At 38.4% G+C, this 20,861-nt stretch overlaps 1 protein-coding gene across 1 annotated transcript; it reads left to right on the forward strand.

Annotated features, from left to right (window-relative positions):
• Positions 1-267: 267 nt before the first annotated feature.
• GNRHR (gonadotropin releasing hormone receptor) lies at positions 268-19,545 on the forward strand. The gene is made up of 3 exons (XM_036414989.1): positions 268-811; positions 17,985-18,204; positions 19,142-19,545. Exons 1-3 carry the CDS (start codon positions 293-295, stop codon positions 19,384-19,386), a joined length of 984 nt encoding a protein of 327 aa, XP_036270882.1. The 5' UTR covers positions 268-292; the 3' UTR covers positions 19,387-19,545.
• Positions 19,546-20,861: the final 1,316 nt, after the last annotated feature.

Genomic DNA, 20,861 nt, shown 5'->3' on the forward strand with positions numbered 1-20,861 from the left:
TGAATCTTCAAGTGTCCTTCTTCCATCAGGAAAAATGTTGTGACAACCAGGCCATCTGCTGGACTTCTACAGTTACGTTTGGCCCTCAGAATGTGTTTGGCAGGCTCTGTTTTAGCACTCTGTTGGATTATAAACCCACAAAACAAGTTCACCTTGATCTTTTGCATTAAAGTGTGCCAGCACAAAATCTGTCATAAATCTAAACCAGAGACAGAAATAAAATGGGTTCAATTACAATAAAACACCAGAAGTGCCAGAAGCACAAGTCTTGAAGCTCTACCAACTGTGAAATATGGCAAACGGTGCCTCTGCTGATCAGAGTCAAAACCACTGTTCATCCATCAACAGCAGCAGCCCGCTGATGCAGGGCAGCCTCCCCACCCTGACCTTGTCTGGAAAGATCCGAGTGACCGTTACTTTTGTCCTTTTTCTACTCTCCACGGCTTTCAATGCTACCTTCTTGTTGAAACTTAAGCAGTGGACTCAGAAGAAAGAGAAAGGGAAAAAGCTCTCAAGAATGAATGTGCTTTTAAAACATCTGACCTTAGCCAACCTGTTGGAGACGCTGATCGTCATGCCGCTGGACGGAATGTGGAACATTACAGTCCAATGGTACGGGGGAGAGCTCCTCTGCAAAGTGCTCAGCTACCTGAAGCTTTTCTCCATGTACGCCCCAGCCTTCATGATGGTGGTGATCAGCCTGGACCGCTCCCTGGCCATCACGAGACCCCTACCCGTGAGCAACAGCAAACTGGAACAATCCTTGATTGGCATGGCCTGGCTCCTCAGTAGCCTCTTTGCTGGACCACAGGTAAACCATTATCATGAACGTCTTGCACTGTGGCCATCACAGATTTACTATCTAAACCTGAGTACTAGTATTGTTTTGTTGTAAATCAAGGGCAATATTGTATTATCCTTAAGAGCTTGGCTCTGGAAACCAGAGAATAGAGTTCAGTCCTAGATAGAGTTCAATCCTAACACTGTTCCCTCAGGCAAATTCCTTAACCTCTCTGTTTCAGTTCCTTCATTTATAAAATAGAGGTAATGCCTACTTCATGCAGCTTGTGTGATTAAATGAACATGTATTAAGGTGTCTAGAATAATCTCTGATACATACTAAATACTCCCCCAAATGTAGCCACTCTCAAGCGTGACCGCATTCCCACCTTAGTTCTTCCACCTATTTTTCTTTTTTGCTCTGGTTGACATGGCAAAATGAGAAGCTCTTTAGGAACTATAAAATTTGCATAGATAGAAAGTTCTTATAACTTGTCTTATTTGGGACCTCTCGAGTGGAAACGTTGAGAATTCTGTCATTGCAGTTCAGAGAGAATTGTTCTCAATGAGTGTGTTGATCTAAAATTTGCAGCTGAATGGGATTGAAAAAAGGAGGAAAAGAAGAAAATCTTGAACTTCTGGAATTTTGAATATTTCCCTGAGGTTGACTTAAACTTTTCTGGAGAAAAGTTAAACTGTAACTGACTATTAGCAAAACTCTAGGACTGTTGGTGCAGGCACAGGCCCACTCCTGCAGCAGGCAGATTGCTTTAACAGAGGCTACCTGGTTAATTGACCTATAGAATCTGCCTCTGTCAGAAGTCATACTTTGAAGAAAAGGACACATTCTTGCAAATAGAAAGATCCTTTAGTAACAAGTAAACAAGTTCTCTGTGTGCATGTAAATGTACTAGATGAAGAACTCTGAGCTCAAGGGGGTATCAAGAAGTAAAGTCAGAGTTAACCAGGATCCTCCAAAAATGTGCCAAAAATGAAAATTTATTTAGACATTCTAAACTGGCCAGATGGTAAAAGGAAGAAAAAAAAAAGGCAATATGCAAGACTCACTATATAAATAGTACAAGTCAAAGGAAAGCCAGGTGACTAAATTTTTTCACTAATTCCTCATTCAACCAATATGTTTTGTTAACCAATTAGTGTTTGTTTTAAAACAGGGAAAATGCGAAAAACACAAAAATGTTTTTATTTCCCTGGGGAAAAGTAACATTACAATTATTCTCACAGTGAATGAGTAGATAAGAATAGGTTTAGCAAATATATCGCTTGAAATTAAGTTATTTAGCTAAGGCTATGTTTTGATATTTTCCATTTTGTTTCTTTAAAGTACAAGTGCTGCTTATTGATTGGTTTTCTTGGAGAAGATATCCACAGGTTGGGTTTCTAGCACTGAGCCTGGTATTGACGAAATTAAAAAAAATGCCCTCAGAGAAAAGGTAATTCAGTTGTGGAAACAGAACTTATATAAAGCTAATTTAACTATATACCAAATTGTTTAAAACCTATTACAAAGGTAAGAAGTGGGAGAGATGAGTATGACTTCAAATGGTGAAGGAAAATTTGAGGGTAAAGGTATGATTGGCCAACTTTTTAAAGACGGATGGTATTTGGATGGAAAAACATAAGTCAAGGAGCACATATATTTTTAACAAGGGTTGAAAGTGTGATGTTTATAGAAGATGTGTTTGGGTAAAGTGACAAATTGAGATTTGGGACCAGCAGGAAATTAGATTTGGTTGTTTACTCCTTTCTTTAACCTCATAGGATACTATTTCTTTGTCATTAAGTAATGTGATTATGCTGTTTGCCCGTCTATGTTCCTAAAAAGTGGAGACTGTTGTGTTCAACATATTTCATATTTACAGTACCCAATAAGATACCTAGCAAAAATAAAAATGTGAAATGTTTATTTCATCTGGGTTTTTTTCAGATGAAATAAATCTTTCACATTTTACAAACAAAACAAAACAAAGTTTGGATAAATGAATTAATAAATGAGGTCAAATGGATTTACATTATAGCCATTGAAAGCAAGGGAATTTTGAAATTAATGTGGGAGTGATATAGCTGTGAGACCTATGCAAAGGGTAAAATTATCTTTTTCTTTTTAGAATTGACATACATCACTGAATGAATTTATGGTGTTCAACATGATGGAGTGACTTACATATATTGTGAAATTATATTGGAGATATGCACTTTTTGTTTGTTTTTGTACATATAAAAAATTGTTTATCATAGAAAATTGGTACATAGATGTAAAGAGCAAGTGTTACTTTTCCCTGATCCTAGCATTTTACAAAGTTATCATAATGTATGCATTATTGTACCTGTCTTTTTTCATAAAAAGCTATATAAAACGATTTACCCTTTCTTTAACTGGGAGTGTCTTCATTTTAATGTCTGTAAATTCAAATGCAGCCCTGACAAGTTGCTTAGTTGGTTGGAGCATCATCCAGTACACCAAAAGGCTTCTGGTTCACTTCCCAGTCAGGGCACAAATCTAGGTTTCGGGTCCAATCCCAGGTAGGGCTGTGTGTATGGCAGGCAACTGATAGATATAGATATAGATATAGATATAGATATAGATATAGATATAGATATAGATATAGATATAGATATAGATGTAGATGTAGATGTAGATGTAGATGTAGATATAGATAGATATAGATATAGATATAGATGGATATAGATATAGATATAGATATAGATATAGATATAGATATAGATATATCTTCTCTCTCTCTAAAGTCAATACACATAAGCTCAGATGAGGCTAAAAAATTAAATTCAAATGCAAACTGACATGTGACAGTCACAGTCTCCTTTATTATCACACCAGGGCACCCTTATAGGGGATCCGTTATGGACATCCAGCTTCTGTCCGTCTGCCCTCTGCCCGCGTCCGGCCAGGTACTGAGTGCCGGCAGTCCTCACTTGGCACAGTGCTGTGGTACCGCGACGCACACAGAGCAAGGACGCATTTCCACTCTGCCCAGGTTTCAGCCAACATGATCCTGTGGCAGGGGAACCCCACCTGTATTTAATGTATCACTTCTTTCCTTTTTCTCTATTATAAAACAAGCAGTACAATGAAAATCTTCTCCCAAGTGTCTTCTTATGGAATTTAAATTGGAATAGCTAGTAAAAGTGTACAAACATTTTTAAGACTCCTTAAAACATAACAATAAATTGACTTCCTGTTATCCTCAATGTAGAAAGTGCCAATCTTTTTTAACTCTCTTGAGTATAAATACACAAAAGAACATCTTTTTTATATTTTTGGCTACTAATATTTTAACTAATTAATTTTAGCATTTTTGTATTTTTTAAATATTATTAATTTTAGAGTGAGAGGAAAGGAGAGGGATAGAGAAAGAGAAATATCAATAAGAGATGGGCAATAGATCAACACACAACCACTCAGTCATACCAGTTGGGCCAAATTTTTGTATTTTTATCGATTTCCTAAACATAACCTTTGACATTTATTTATATGATGGTATTCTAATACTTTGAGTGACTTATTTGAACTTAACATACCTTAATAAATGTACCACTTTACCTTAAAAAAACACACAACATGCATATATTGTGAAATAATTACCACAATAGGTGCAGCTAACATCCATCATTTCATTAAGATACAATAAAGAAAGAAAAATTTTTTTCTTGTGATGAGAACTATTAGAATCTAATCTGTTAACAACTTTCCTATATATCATACAGCAGTGTTAAATATAGTCATCATGTTATGTACATTACTAAAATAATTTTTAACAAAAAATATTTCAATAAAATGTATATAGAGAGCAGAGAGACAAAGAAGCTTTTTCAGAAAATCTGGCAAAGAGGTGATTAGGCTGAGGGCTAGGGTGGAGTCAGAGAGAACTGATAGTAATTACAAGGGACATTTCAAACAAAAAGCAAAGCTTGGCAAGAAGCTGGCTTTAGTAGTAGGGGGTTAATAATAGAGGGGAGTAAAATAAAGCTCTGATATTTTTTGGTCAAGGAGTTTTAATGGTAAAACCACAGAGACAGACAAGTAGGTTGAGAAGAGTGTTAGTTTCTTTGTCTGCCTATCTATTTGAAAGGGGGGAAAAGGCAGGCTTTGAAAGGGGCTAAAAACATTTGCTTTAGGACATGATATTGATGATATAAGGTCTTTATATAAGTACTAGCGACCTAGTGCACAAAACTCATGCATGGGTGGGGTCTCTATGGCTGGCCAGCGATCAGGGCTGATCAGGTTCCCCACCTCCCTGCCTCACCCCCTCCTCCTTACCTCTCTGTCTGCATCCACTGCCACCCACACTCAGTTCCAAGACCCAGATCAGGTAATTGGGACCCGCCAGCTGGGGGAAGGGACTGGGAGGTTGGGCAGCAGACCCTAATCAGGTGATTGGGCCTGCTGGCCATGGGGAGGGGCCAACTGCCACCACAGCAGATGGGCTGTTGGCCAATCAGGGCCTGTCACCTGGAGGGAGGAGGGGGGGCGGTATCCAGGAGGTTGGCCACCAGCCCCTAGGAAGGAGCCAGTTCTCAGCCCCCTGGGAAAGGGGTGGCATCTACTCCCACCCACCCTAGTCCCCCCCAGACTGGGGGCCCAGCCCCAACAGGGCCTGCCAGCCAGGGTGAGAAACCAGGAAGTTGGCCTGCAAGCCCGGGGCCTGTGAGCTGTAGGTAGCTCCTGCGTTGAGCATCTGCCCCCTGGTGGTCAGTGCATGTCATAGCGACCAGTCCTTTCAGTTCTTCTGGTTGTTCCATCATAACAGTCTCTTAGGCTTTTATAGAGAGAGACTAGAGGCCCAGTGCATGAATTCATGCATGTGGAGCCCCTCAGCCTGGCCAGTGATCTGAGCTGATCAGGGCCATGCAAGGTTGGCCAGCAGCATGGAGGGAGGGCTGCTGGAAGTTGGCTGCCCCAATCAGGGCCAACAGGCTGTTCAGTCTGAAAGGAGGGGCCAAGGGAGGTTGACCCACTGGCCTGATCCTGGCCATTGGGACTGGTCAGCAGTGGGGAGGGAGCACGGGCAGTTGGCCAGTCGGCCCCACCCAGATCAGGATTGGGGTGGGGGGGTGCAATCAGGGGCAAGGCTGGCCAGGGAGAGGGACTGAGGGCGATTGGCCAGCTGGTCTCACCCCCTGGTCGGACTCCTGTAGAACTCCTGGTCAAACTCCCAGTCAAGGGGACAGTTTGCATATTAGCCTTTTATTATATAGGATGGCTATTCAAAAAGCGGTTGGTATTTTGGAATACTGATGTAGATGAAAGTTAAAACAGTAGAAATAAGCCAATTTATGATAACTGAAAGACAAACCCACAATTTCACTATTTTTTTTTTTTTAAGAACTGTCCCAGCCAAAACCGGTTTGGCTCAGTGGTAGAGCGTTGGTCTGCAGACTGAAAGGTCCCAGGTTCGATTCCGGTCAGGGCATGTACCTTGGTTGCGGGCACATCAAGAGGCAGCTGGTCAATGTTTCTCTCTCATTGACATTTCTAGCTCTCTCTTTCTCTCTCCCTTCCTCTCTGTAAAAAATCAATAAAATATATTTTAAAAATAAAATTAAAAAAATAAAAGAAAAAAATAAAAGAAAAATAAAAGAACTCTCCCAAAAGCTGTAAAAAAAAAAACATTAATTTTTTACCTCAATTGTTTCCATCTAAGTATATCACAGCAACAACAGGAAGAAATGCTAAATACTTATCTATTTTAATGTAATAAAAAGAAAACATAAAATTAACTTTAAATTCTTTAGAAATTTCAAGTGATAAATACCTTGATTTTCAAATGCATTACTCTGTATTTGAGAGATTTATGTGAATACGGGCCATAGAAATTATGGTAGCATATTTTTTATAAAACAAATGACCCATCTTTACTTTCAGCAGCACTTTAAATTTGTAAGGAACTGTGTAAAATTTCCTGAAAAACCTAAAATATGTGATCTTCTTTTATATTTACATTAACTCTACGAAGTACAGTAGAACCATGTTATTATCCCCATTTTATGCATGAGATAAATTCCAAAAAGAACCTTTGAAAATAATGACATTCAAACCTTTTTGACAGTATACATGGTTTGTCTGTCTGTCTTTCTCTCACATACCTGTGACTGAGGAAAGATTTTTCATTAAACAAATATCTACTCTGTTCCATCTTATTTTTAACTGTTGATTACAACTACTTGATAGGCACAACCTGCAGTTTGGAAACCACTGGTTTAAAGGATTTGTTGGCTCTCCCAACGTCACCTGACCTGTTGTTATTTTTTTATTATTATTAATGCCAGTTTTTATTTTTAAGATGGCTCTCTGCTATCTCTGAAATGGGGTTTCAACCCTGTGACTAATGTTACTTATATTTGAAGACGAGACATAGGGCTTTTTATTTCTAGACAGTGACACATGGTGAGTGTACTTCACGCTTCACCACACTCTGGGGACAAGCCCGTTGACAAAGATACATCCTGTCGTGGCTAATTTACAATGGACTTTAATCTCCATCCCTTGGTGCATATGCTAATTTTCTATTACTTGAGTAATTCATTACCAGGTTAAAAAATATAACAAGTTATTTGTCAAAATTCAGGCCTGGCAATCTGAGAATTTATGACATTTTGCGACAGCTTAGAAAGACAAAGTTTCAAATTGACCACCTTGGGTTTCTACCTTCCTTATTACTAACCTCAGAAACTGCATTCTAGGATGGTTTGGAGATATATTTCCAAAAGTTTTAGCATAGTGTACTGTAGAAACTTTCAAACTTTTTACTAGTAATGGAGTTTTGTTTTGTTTTTTTTAATCTATGTGAAACCCCAATAAATAAAACAGATATGCTCTGGTTGAATAGGGATAAGGGAGGCCAAATCTTCTGCTTGGCTATGCACTAGCCCCAGTAATAGTCTCTCTGAAAATCGTACATCTCCCTGCAACAAAGTATGACAGGCAATGAGACAGTACAAATGGCATGGATATTGGATTAAAATAAAGTTGATTTTAAGTCTCAATACTATCTCTTACCAGCTATTTGATTCTGTGTAAATTAATTAAGTTTAAATGCACTTTAAAGACTACATTATAAAGAATAAGATATATAAAGTATCATCTATAAGACTTTACAAACACTCAGTTAATGTTTATTTTTTCCTCTCCTCCTACCTTCATTCTTCTTCCATCAAGTCAGGTGGGAAAATAATAGAGAAATATGGGCATTGAAATGCATAGTTGTTTAAAAATAACAATAAAGAGAATTGCTTATATAAAGGTTGATTATTTCAAATTTATTCTGACTGATAAATTTGGCCAACCTACTTCCTAGTCACCAAACTATCCTACTCACTCTGATAGGTACATAATAAGTCAAGTATTGGAGGCATAATTTTTTAAAAGTAGAAAAAGGAAAAGAGGGAAGAAAAGGAGGGAGAGAGAAAAGAAGGGAGGAAAAGAAGAAAAGGGAAGAGTAGAGAAAAAAGAAAAGTAAGAAAAAAGGCAACAAACATGATCCAAAGAAGATCTGATTTAAGAGCATCTGTGGTTAGGCTGGTAAGTACATGTTGAGAAGAAAGCATTTCCTGAATTAGGTGTGTCCATATGTAATTAAAAATTACATGGTTTTCAATAACAGTCATTTAAGACCACAAGAATTCCAGAGTAGCAGGTTATTTACAGAGAGAGTTTATACCACTAGTTCATACCACTGCTTAATATGAAGCATTACCTATTGACAGTACTTAAACTCTATAGTTAACCTAGGCCTACAGGCAAGATATATGAGCCATCCTTCAATCTTTGGTATAAAGATGTGTGGTCTGAAGATGTGTAGAGGCTTGCCTTGACACAGAAAATTTATAGTGCTAGAATGCACTTTTGAACTTGACAGGCAGCTTAAATTCAATAAATACTCATCATACACCCACACAATATGCCAAGAACTGTACTGGAGCACAGTAAGAGCAAATTAATAACAAATAACAACAATAATGATGATGATGATGATGAAAAATAATAGTTATGGAGGCCATAAATATTGGCTAGGAAGTTACTAAATGCTTTTGTATTCATTAATTCATGTAAGGCTCCAACAAATCTATGAATTAGATATGATTATGGCCCTTATTTTATTCCTGAACAAACTAAGGATAAGAATGTTATATAATATGCCCAACATTACCATCTAGTAAGTGGAGGTGTCAATGCACCCAGCTACCTTCATACCCAGAGCTTTTAACTACTGCACTATACCCACACTTACAGCATTGTCTATTTCCTTTTTACCTGAAGGAAAGGAAAAGACAGGAAAATTGTAATGTGAGAATAGTTAAGGGATTTCAGGAATAAAAAGATGGCATATATTTGCAAATATGTAAATAAATATATAGGAACATATATTTATAAGCTCTGTGCCACAAAAATCAACATATATAAAAGGCTAATATGCAAAGTGTCCCCATGGGAGTTCGACCAGGAGACCAGAGTTCCATCACTCACTATGATGTGCACTGACCACCAGAAGGTGGCATGGAATGATGAAAGGCCCCAGAAGGCAGCTGGCAGCTGGGAAGGGAGGCTGTGAACAGCAACCAGCAGCCAGGGAAGGGAGGCCCTGGCCAGCAGCCAGAAGGCCCTGATTAGCTGTGATCACTGGGCAGCCTTAGGGATCCTACCCATGCACAAATTTCATGTGCTGGGCCACTAATCTTATCTAATAAAAGAGTGATATGCAAATTAACCATCACTCTGCTATACCTACAAGTCACACCCACCAGCCAATCAGGAATAAGTATGCAAATTAACCCAACCAAGATGGCTGCAGGAGGCTTGGGTTCCTCTTGTAATGGAGGAAGCCAAGCTTTCCACACACCCTGGCCAACCCAAGCCTCCACTCAAGGCTACAAAGTTTCAATTATAGAAGATAAATAAACCCCAACAAAAATGGCACCTGCCACAGAGCTGAAGAGATCAGGAGGCTTGAGTTGCCCCTGGTGATGGAGGAAGCCAAGTTTCTGCAGCCCTGGATTGCTTTGGGCTCCTCTGCTCAAGGCTACAAAGTTTCAATTATAGAAGATAAATAAATCCCAGGTACCAGGGTTTCTACTTGGGTTGCTGGGGGTGCGGGGGGTGACCAGCCTGCAAACCACCACAGGCCCCTTGCTCAGGCCACCCCGTGCCCCAAGGGAACCCCCACCCTGATCCAGGACACCCTTCAAGCTGGCCCCCACCCATGCACCAGGCCTCTATCCTTTCTAATAAAAGAGTGATATGCAAATTGACCATCACTCCAACACACAAGATGACTGCCTCCATGTGGTCAAAGATGACTGCCCCCATGTGGCACAAGATGGCCACCACAAGATGGCCAGCAGGGGAGAGCAGTTGGAGATGATCAACCCTGTAGAGGAGGGTAGTTAGGGGTGGCCAGGCCGGCAGAGGAGGGAATTTGAGGGTGATCGGGCCTGCAGGGAAGGGCAGTTGGAGGGGACCCAGGGCTGCAGCAGAGGCCAGTTAGGGGCAAACAGGCTGGCAGGGGAGCAGTTAGGCATCAATCAAGTTGGCAGGGGAGTGGTTAGGAGGTGATCAGGCTGGCAGGCAGAAGTGGTTAGGGGCAATCAGGCAGGCAGGCAAGCAGTTGGGAACCAGCAGTCCTGGATTGTGAGAGGGATGTCCGACTGCCTGTTTAAGCTTGATCCTAGCAGTCGGACATCCCTTGAGGGGTCCCAGATTGGAGAGGATGCTGGCTGGGCTGAGGGACACACCCCCCATGCACAATTTTCATGAACTGGGACTCTAGTTTTATTCTAATAGCGGTTGTGACTTATATAGTGCTGTGTGCCAGGCACTATTCTAAGCACTTTCCAAATATTTATTTGTTTAATTATCATGATAGCACCTAGGGGTAGATACTATTAACATCTCCATTTTATAGATGAGGAAACTGAATCACATCACCTGAAGATAATTACCTTTGGAAAAGATTAGGTAATGGTGTAATTAGTCTTGGGTAAGGTAAGGGTTAAAGATAATATTCTAAAAAGAAATGAGCATCTGCAATTGACTGAAAGGAAAACAGATTGCTCTTGTTTATGTCGAAATAAAGCAAACACTAATGAAACTGGGGTTAAGGATAAGAGAGGAGAAACATAAAGAAATATAATCCAAGGACAAAAAAAACCACTGGAAGTAAAGTGATCCCTCTAATAATCATTAAAATGAATGTTGCCTTGAGCATAAAATAAACTGAACCAAGCCTCAAACAACTAATTTATGGGCAAGTAACTTTCTGATTTTCCATAACACTTTACTATACCTCTCTTTTTAAACTTATCACAATCTATTTTGTATTGCAAGTGTCACATACATGCTCTATCTTCTTTACCAAATATTTAATACACTGATAGCAGGATGTATCTGGTTTGTTGTTTAGTACAGACGGCACCTAATATAGTTTTTAATCAAGGAGTTGCTTTAAAAATAAGCATTTTGCCCTGGCCAGGTGGCTCAGTTGATTGGAGTATCATCTCATACACACAAAGGTTGCAGGTTCGATTCCTGGTCAGGGAACATACCTAGGTTGTGGGTTCAATCCCCAGTCAGTGTGCATTTGGGAAACAACCAAACAATGTTTTTCTCTCGCAATGATGTTTTTTTTCTCTCTCTCTTTCCCTTCCTCTCTCTAAAATCAAACAATCAATAAAAACATATATCCTAAGGTGAGAACTAAAACACATACACACACAGAAAAGTATTTGTTAAATAAAAAAAAAAAAGATGATAACCAAAATTCAAATCAGCCCAGTCAGCGTGGCTCATCGGTTGAGCATCAACCCAGGAAAAAAAAGAGGTCACCAGTTAGATTTTAGTCAGGGCTCATGCCCAGGTTGCAGGCTGGATCCCCAGTAGGGGGTGTTCAGGAGGTAGCCTATTGATGATTCTCTCTCATCATTGATGTTTCCATGTCTCTTTCCCTCTCCCTCTCTATCTAAAAATTAATAAAATGTATTTTTTATTCAGATTATAGTACCATATTTCAAAGTCACTATTATTGAAAGTTTCATCATTATAACTTAAAATATTAAAGTGAAAATGTGGCCCAGTGCAGAGCATAAAGTAAAACTCAGGTCATCTGGCTCTAAGTACAATTGGGAACGTGGATAGGGAAGGAAAGATTTTAAAGAAATATACGACTTTCAGGTTCTCTGTAAAGTAACCCTTCCAAAGACTTCATTCAACTCACATCTGTTTGGTCAAATTGAAAACTGAGCTTTAAGTAAGGTAGCTTGAAAAGAAGTATGGAAAACTGAAAGAATCACTTTATATTGAGGAAAAAGTTGGTCGGGATCATAAAATAGAATTATCTGACCACGTGTTTGAGTTTCTTGATTTTAAGATTATTGATATGATCATTAGGCGCCCTCTAGTGGAATGATTTTAAGATTATTTTTGCCTTTGAAAATAAAAATCAACATTGTAATCCTATCTAATGTAAATTGATACAGCCACTGTAGAAAACAGTATGGAGGTTCCTCAAAAGATTAAAAATAGAGCTACCCTGTTGATATGGGGTTTTTGTGCTGGAACACGTGGTGTTCCCTTGCGCAGGATGGCTCCGCGGATTCTCTGTCCATCTGAGTTGAAGAATGAATTCACAGATGGAAGATGGTATAGCAAAGGTGGGGATTTGTTGAAGAACAAGTACAGAATCCCATGTGGGGAGGGGGAAAGAGTCCCACAGACTTCCTGTTTCTGTGGTTTATAAAAGCTACAAGTCCTTATGTCCTGATATCCCTTCTGATTGCTAAATATTCCCTTTTGAATTGGTTACTATAGTAACTCCTGAGGCCCAACTCCTTCACTCTTCTTCTATTCCCTCTGGGCTTTATTCCTTGTTATTTACTTTGTAACTATAGACCTTTTTGCTCCTCCCAGTTCCGTTGTCTTATGGAAAAGTAACTGTTGCTGCTCCATTATCTTATGGAAGTGTAACTTCTGCTCTGTAGTCCTGTGTGTTTTTTCCATGGACACCCCAATTTTAAAAATTCCCTAAACCTGCCTATTTTGCCACTAAAAGTCCTATTTCAGTATGATCCAGCAATTCCATTTCTGGGTATTTATCTGAAGAAAACAAAAACACTAAAATTGAAAAGATATATGCATTCCCATATTCACTGTAGCATAAGATACAATAGCCAAGACATGGAAATTACCTATGTCCATTTATGGATGAATGGATAAAGAAGTGTATACACACACACACACACACACACACACACACTCACACACACTGGAATATTATTCAATCATAAAAAAGAAGGAAATTTGCTATTTGTAACAACATGGATGGACCTTGAGGATACTTTGCTAAGTGAAACAAATCAAAAAAGATAAATACTATATACTATTTCTTACATGTACAGCATTAAAAAGAAAAAGAGAAACAAGCTCCTAGATACAAAGAAAAAAAATTGGTGATGGTCAGAAGCAGGAGGCGGCGTGTGAAGAGGAGCAAACCATACACATCTCCAGTTATGAATGTCATAGGGATGTAATGTACACCATGGGACTATACTTAACTTATAAACGTCACAATGAAAATGTGTAACTGTGTGGTTGATTCCAGTTGTTTTCTTGAGAAGGATGCAAGGGTGATTTCTCTCCCAGGTTCTTGTCCAAATGGATTTGAGGAATGAAGCCATGAACAAAAGCTGGTGGAAGAAAGAGTGGAAATTTATTGGAAGCGAGTACTCTCATGTAGGGAAGGGGTCCCAAGAGGTTAACCCACCAAGCTCTTTTTTTGCTAAAGGCTGCAGTTCTTTGTCTCTTCATACTGCCTTCTAATTTGTCACTCTTTTGCAGAATATCAGCTTCAAAGCCCATTCCCCATGTGGTTGTGCCCCCCTCATTCTCTCCCCCTTCAGTGATAAAATTTTCTATCTCCTGTGAAAATCTGTTCTCCTCTTTCTCCCATTAGTTGGCATTTCGCTATCCTTTTTCTTCCCCATTTCCTGTGGCTTTTCCCTGTCTTCTGTGAATGTATGTCTTCTTCTCCCCTTATCCTGTGGCACCTTTTTTTTTTGTTTGTTTCTTGGTGAATGTGTGCTTTCTGGTGGCTCCTGGCCTTCACCTATGCCTTCCTCCCCCATGGAACATCTTTATTCCAAAAACTCCCTAAACCTGTCCATTGTATCCCTAAAATTCCTTTCAAGGTGACAGATAGAAATTAGACTTAATGTGGTGATCATTTAGAATATATATACATCAGCCCTAACCAGTTTAGCTCAATGGATAGAGCTTCGGCCTGTGGACTGAAGGGTCCCAGGTTGGATTCCGGTCAAGGGAATGTACCTTGGTTGCAGGCACATCCCCGGTAGGGTGTGTGCAGGAGGCAGCTGATCAATGTTTCTCTCTCATCAATGTTTCTAACTCTCTATCCGTCTCCCTGCCTTTCTGTAAAAAATCAATAAAGTATATTTTTTTTAAAAAGAATATATACATCAAATCATTATGTTATTCACCTGAAACTAATATAATGTTATAAGTCAATTATAATTCAATTTTTAAAAAGAAGAAATAATAGACCACAGGTTTAAAAAAAAAAATCCTGTAATGTTTTTGTTTGAATTTACTTGCTATCAGTTTTTAAGTGCTTTGGCCTTCTTATCTTTCCATTTTATTAATGTTTCATAGTAAATTAAAGTTTTTTGGTGGAAAAGCTTGTAAATGACTAGGTAAGAGTGTGTTTGATGAATGTCCCCTGCAACTCACTTTTTTTTTTTTTTTACTGAAGAAAAAATTTATTTGTTCCATATACAAACAATAATTTCCAGTATTATGCAAGAAAATCTTGTTTCAGCCATTTTTTCTTTCTATACAATAAAAATAAAATGGAACATTAGTAAGATTTTTACAAACATTTTATTTTAACGAAGCTGGTACAGATAATGTCCATTTAAAACCCAAATCCCAGGCCAAAAAGTACAAATAAAATCAAAAAGAGCAGTGTTCTGTTGCACACACTTCTGCATGAATAACTCTATTAACTGCTAATGAAAATTAAAACTGTTCTGGGATCTTCTGACAAGATTTTTCTTTATTCTTAAAATGCTCTCATCTTTGGTACAACTCACTTTTGAAAACAACTTGCAACATTTCTTTAATAGTTGATTCAATTTGTGCTTTTTAAAATAGCATAATTTCATGTTTAGAAAAACATTGCAAAAATTGTACAAAGATTTCTTGAATACACTTCCCTCAGACTCCCCAAATATTAGCATTGTACTACACTTGTTTGTTTTGTTCTCTCTCATATACATATTTTCTGAAATGCTTAAAAATAAATCCAGATAAGATGTTCCCTCTCACTATTTCAATATGACTTTTCTCACATATAACCACAAGTATCAAAATCAAAAAAATAGCAGATACAATACTATTATTTAATCTCTATAATTTATTCATATCTCATCCGTCATTGTAAAGTCCCTTTTATTTTTTAAATATATTTCTTTATTGATTTCAGAGAGGAAGGGAGAAGGCGAGAGAGATAGAAACATCAGTGATGAGAGAGAATCATTGATCGGCTGCCTCCTGCAAGCCCCCTACTGGGGATCAAGCCCTCAACCCAGGCAAGTGCTCTTGGCTGGAATCAAACCTTGGACCCCTCAGTCAGTGGGCTGGCATTTTACCCACTGAGCCAAGCTGTCCAGGGCTGTGATGTCCCTTTTAATAAAGATAATCTAAGATTATGTGGTAGAATGAGTTTCCATGTCTCTTGGGACATCTTTAAACTACAACCTTTACTCATTCTTTTTGTTTCTTTCATGATACTAACATTTTAAGAGTACAGGCCAATTACTTTGTAGAAGGCCCCTTAATTTATGGTGGTTTTTATGTTTAGTTTCAAGTTATGCACCTTCAGCAGAAACACAAAAGAAGTGATGCTGAGTTCTCCTTAGTGCATTATAAAAGGAAACAGATGCTGTCCACTCGTCCCATTCCAGGCAATATTAACTTTGGTTATTGGGTTATTTCTCTATTATAGTTATTTTACTCTTTATGGTGAACATAATGTAGGTAGATGTTTTTAGAAATGTAAGTAACCTGTTCTCTGCACTTTCACCAATGTTTTTACAATGCTTTGATGATTCTTGCCTGAATCACTTTTTATAGATTACCACTACTGTAATTCCATTCTTCTTTTCTATGGTAATAAAGAGCTTTTTCCCTCCATATTTGTTTGATGTTGTTTTGTAATTTATTTTTGGAATGAACCTGTGTATTCTTACTTTATTCAATAGTTTATTGAATTATATATCAGTTGTTTCCTTTATTATCAAGCTTAAACTGCCCTAGATTTGGCCAATGGGAGCTCTTTCAAGCTGGTCCCTGATCACTTTTGACAGGCTCTGTCACTCTCTACTACTGCCTGACTTTGGCACAGAAGCTGTTCTAAGCACATACTGTACTTTGCCTGCCCAAGCCTTGGCATCACCCACTTCTCCAATGAGAGCTTGTTCCTTTGGTAGACAATGACAGCTAGAAATCAAGATTTGAGCACTAATGTGTCATTATCCCTAGGATTTCTCAACAAACAGAGCTGGAAAATAAGTAAATGTACACATAGGTGCACACACACACACACACACACACACACACACACACACACATATATATTAGAGGCCCGGTGTATGAAATTCATGCACTCAGCAGGGGGGGTCACTCAGTCTAGCCAGTGCCCTCTCACAGTCTGGGGAATGGGCTTAAGCTGTCAGTTGGACATCCTTAGCACTGCTCAAAGGTGGGAGAGGCTCCTGCCACCGCTGCTGCTCTCGCCAGCCATGAGCCCAGTTTCTGGCTGAGCAGCACTCCCCCTGTGGGAGTGCACTGACCACCAGGAGGCAGGTCCTGCATTAAGCATCTACCCCCTGGTAGTCAGTGCGATCATAGCGACCTGTCATTCAGCCTTTCGGTCGATTTGTATATTAGCCTTTTATTATATAGGATTATTAGACAGGACTAGAGTCCTGATGCACGAAACCCTTACAAGGGCCTCAGCCCTCACAGCTGCAGCAGCTTGACTTGGCCCTCGAACCCCTGGCGTCTTCCAGAGGGTCGTCCAGGACATCCAGAATATTATTCAACTGTCTGATCTAATTAGCATATTACACTATATATATATATATATATATATATATAGAGAGAGAGAGAGAGAGAGAGAGAGAGAGAGAGAGAGATTTTCCTTACTCTTTATTTTTATAACTATATAGCACTCCATCATGTGGTCCACCATAGTTTATTCAGCTACTGTTCCATGAATTGGTATTTAGATGAATTCAATATTTTTCTATTACAAACAATGCACCAGTGAATAACCTATGCAAATGTATTTTCACATAATGTAGGTAGGGCTATATAACCCAGATATAAATTCATGGATGTAGGATTGCTGCATCAAAGGTACGTGAATATGTATTATGCTAGTTACAGCAAAATATCCCTCCATAACAGTTGTACCAATTTGCATTTCCACTAGCAATGTCTGAGAGTCCCTGTTTCCACACAGCCTTGCCATGAGACCACGTTGCCAATCTTGTTAGTGAAAAAAATTACATTTCAGTGAAACCTTTATTGGCAGTTCGCTTGTCATGAATGAGGTTGAATGTCTTTTCATATATTTACATAAGGGCGACTATTGGATCTCTTTTGTGAACTGTATGTTCATGTCCAACTGCTTGTTTTTACCACTTTATTGGAGTTTTCTGTCACAAAAATAAAATTTAAATACATATCTTGTAGGCATATTCTAAATCCCATAGTTTTTAAGAGCTGCAGATGGAATGATGAACAAAATTACTTGCAAAGTTTACTCAGCACATTTTCATCTGAAATTTAAATTCAAACAAGGTTTAAATCCTTGGTTGAGGATTGCTCTGCAAATTTGAAGTAATTTCCAAAAAAAATTAAAAATCCTATAGATCTATTCACAGTATCCAAACATACTTTAAGTAAAGATTCACTTACAACTTTCCATAGAAATTCCTAAATGGTAAATCAAGAACCCTCAGCAATTGCTTTGGACAACAGCATGCTAAAAAGCTAGCAGAACGCAGAAAACTCTCAAGAACACATGCAAATACTGTTTGAAATAAAGTAACACAACTTTTTTTAATTTTTTTATTTCCTTATACAGTTATATATCTTCAGAGTGATTCATTTAGCTGATGGCTCCGGACAGTCAGACGGTTTCTCTCAATGTGTAACACACTGCAGTTTTCCACAGTGGTGGCATCAAGCCTTTTATAACTTTTTCACCTTCAGCTGCCTCTTCATCATTCCTCTTCTCATCACGTTGATCTGCAATGCAAAAATCATCTTCACCCTCACACGGGTCCTTCATCAGGATCCCCATAGTATGTATTCCTTAGCTTCGGTGTTAGTTGTGGGTTAACAGTTTTTAAACAGCAATGCCCAGAGTGGCACTTACTATGTGCCAGATACTGTTCTAAGCAGTTTGTATATATTAACTCATAACATTCACAGTCTCCTCGAGATGTAACCCTTTTATTGTCTCCATTGACAAATGAGTCTGCATCTCCTACTGTTCTAAATTTGGACCATGGAATTAAAGATGAAAGGACAATTGCCCCATTTACCCAGTATAAGCATTGGAGAATTGTTCCTGCTGGGCTGTCACAACTCTTATCAAACACCTGATTTCTAGAATATAGCAAAGTACAATACTTTAAATGGCAGCCAAATATTTGTTTAAATTAAGCTTTTCTGTTTCACAAGTCCTCTATATCCACACAAAGTAACTATGCACATTTGTTTGTGTGTGCTTGTGACTGTGTATGTGTTAGCTATGTGGAAAATTGTTGAATGTGTAATTGGCTGTTTCATCTGAAACTTTTACAAATATGGTTGTGACTTTTTTGCTTCAGTAACCCGGTGCAGTCTCAAAAACTGAAGTTTATGAATTTGTAAAGTAAACATGGCTACTTTGGCATGACAACTAAGATGCAGAGAACTCAGCTCTACTCAACCTCAGTCTGCTCTCTCGAATTTATATTTTAAGAATTTGAGTAACACAGTATTTCAAATCCAAATTAGTTTGGTAGAAAATTGTAAGAGCACTACCATCTTTAATATTTGCTATCAATGATATGCTATAATGGAAAATTGAAACATAAACATGCTTTTTCAACAAATTATCATTTATTAAAAACATTAAAATTTGCTTCCATTATATTTATTAGGATGAATTAGTGATTCTCTCGTTCTTTTTGTCAATTTTAGTCTTGTAATAAAACTGGTCTTTAAACCCCTACTCTTTTCTCTTTTTAATAGAACTACAACTGAATCAATCCAAGAATAATATACCGAGAGCTCGGCTGAGGACCCTAAAGATGACGGTTGCCTTTGCCACTTCATTCACTGTCTGCTGGACTCCTTACTATGTCCTAGGAATTTGGTATTGGTTTGATCCTGAAATGTTAAATAGGGTGTCAGATCCAGTGAATCACTTCTTCTTTCTCTTTGCTTTTTTGAATCCATGTTTTGATCCCCTCATATATGGATATTTCTCTCTGTAATTATTAGACTACATAGGACGTCATGTAAAGACAAGCAAGGTAATGAATTTTCCCATTTGGGAATGATAAACAGAGAGCAACAGACAACCTTATAAACAAATCATAATTTAAAGTTATGCTCTCATCCTTTTTTAAAAACAATCACATTGTCAGAGACTCAATTACTAGGGGGGAAAAAACTTCAGAAATCTTGAAATATCTTGCCTTAATCATTAGCTTCTGAATTAATCTCCTTCTGACCTCCTATAATATATAGGTTTATTATCATTTTCTTCATAGATAAATAGATAGATAGGTAGATAGGTAGATGATATCTATATATCATCTACCTATCTACCTATCTATATATCCCTATACCGGTCAACCAGTCAACCATTTGATCCACTGCTATGACACACACGAACCACCAGGGGGCAGACGCTAAAAGCAGGAGCTGCCTCCTGGTTGTCAGTGAGCTCCCACAGTTGGAGCACCACTCAGTTGACCAATGGGTGCAAGATGCCAGACTCATGGCTGGTGACCTCTCCCGCCTCTGTGGCAGCACTACCGAGTGGTGGCAGCAACAGACTCAGTGGAGCCAGGATTAGTGGGAGCGGCACGACACCCAGACTGGGCTTGGGCTCCTCCCTGGTCATTTGCCACCTCACTCACTACTACTTTTGGCCCAATCCCTGCAGTCTGACATCTCCCAAGAGGACACAGGCCACACTAAGGGACTCCACAGGTGCAAGAATCCGTGCACCAGGCCTCTAGTGTGTGTGTGTGTGTGTGTGTGTGTGTGTGTGTGTGTGTATATATATATATATATATATATATATATATATATATATATATATATATATAATAGCCATGGCCTTTGGCTAAGAATTACCAAAAAGTAAGGCTGAGAAACCACAACACGATCTTAACCTCAGAATCCTTGGAGAGTTTTTCTCCAAAAGGGCTTAGGCAGCAATTCTGATCTTATGCTACAATAATACAGGTAGCACAGAAACAGTATTTCCCCTCCCTCTGAAATCAATTTTCCCTCCTATGGTTAAAAAAATGCAATGAAGCTTATATTTTGTTTGGCCTTAAAAGCATTCCGATGCTTGGAATATTCAGCAATTACCCATCATCCACTCTACCAATTTGACAAGACTTACAAGTAGTTCATCTCATTCTTTGTTTACATGTTATGTGAATGCCTCTACTGTACATGAAGTTGAGTTTAAGGGAGGTTTGGATTTCAAGGGTTTAGAACATTCCTTTAAGATGTACAGTCTACGGAGTTTGTGGTAATTAAGGGTAGTAATAATTATTGTTATAAAATACAATCTCTAAAAGGTCTATGCCAGTTATGTTTTATACATAATATACTCTCTGTTTTTTTATCATATATAATTTGTATTTCCCGTGTCCATTATTAATTTTTATACTCTCTGTTCTAATATAAGGGTTGTTGTTTTTTTCTGTCTTGTGTCCTTAAATAAGAA

This window comes from Pipistrellus kuhlii, unplaced genomic scaffold (genome assembly GCF_014108245.1).
Source record: "Pipistrellus kuhlii isolate mPipKuh1 unplaced genomic scaffold, mPipKuh1.p scaffold_m20_p_1, whole genome shotgun sequence".
In the NCBI taxonomy this organism is placed as follows: Eukaryota; Metazoa; Chordata; class Mammalia; order Chiroptera; family Vespertilionidae; genus Pipistrellus; species Pipistrellus kuhlii.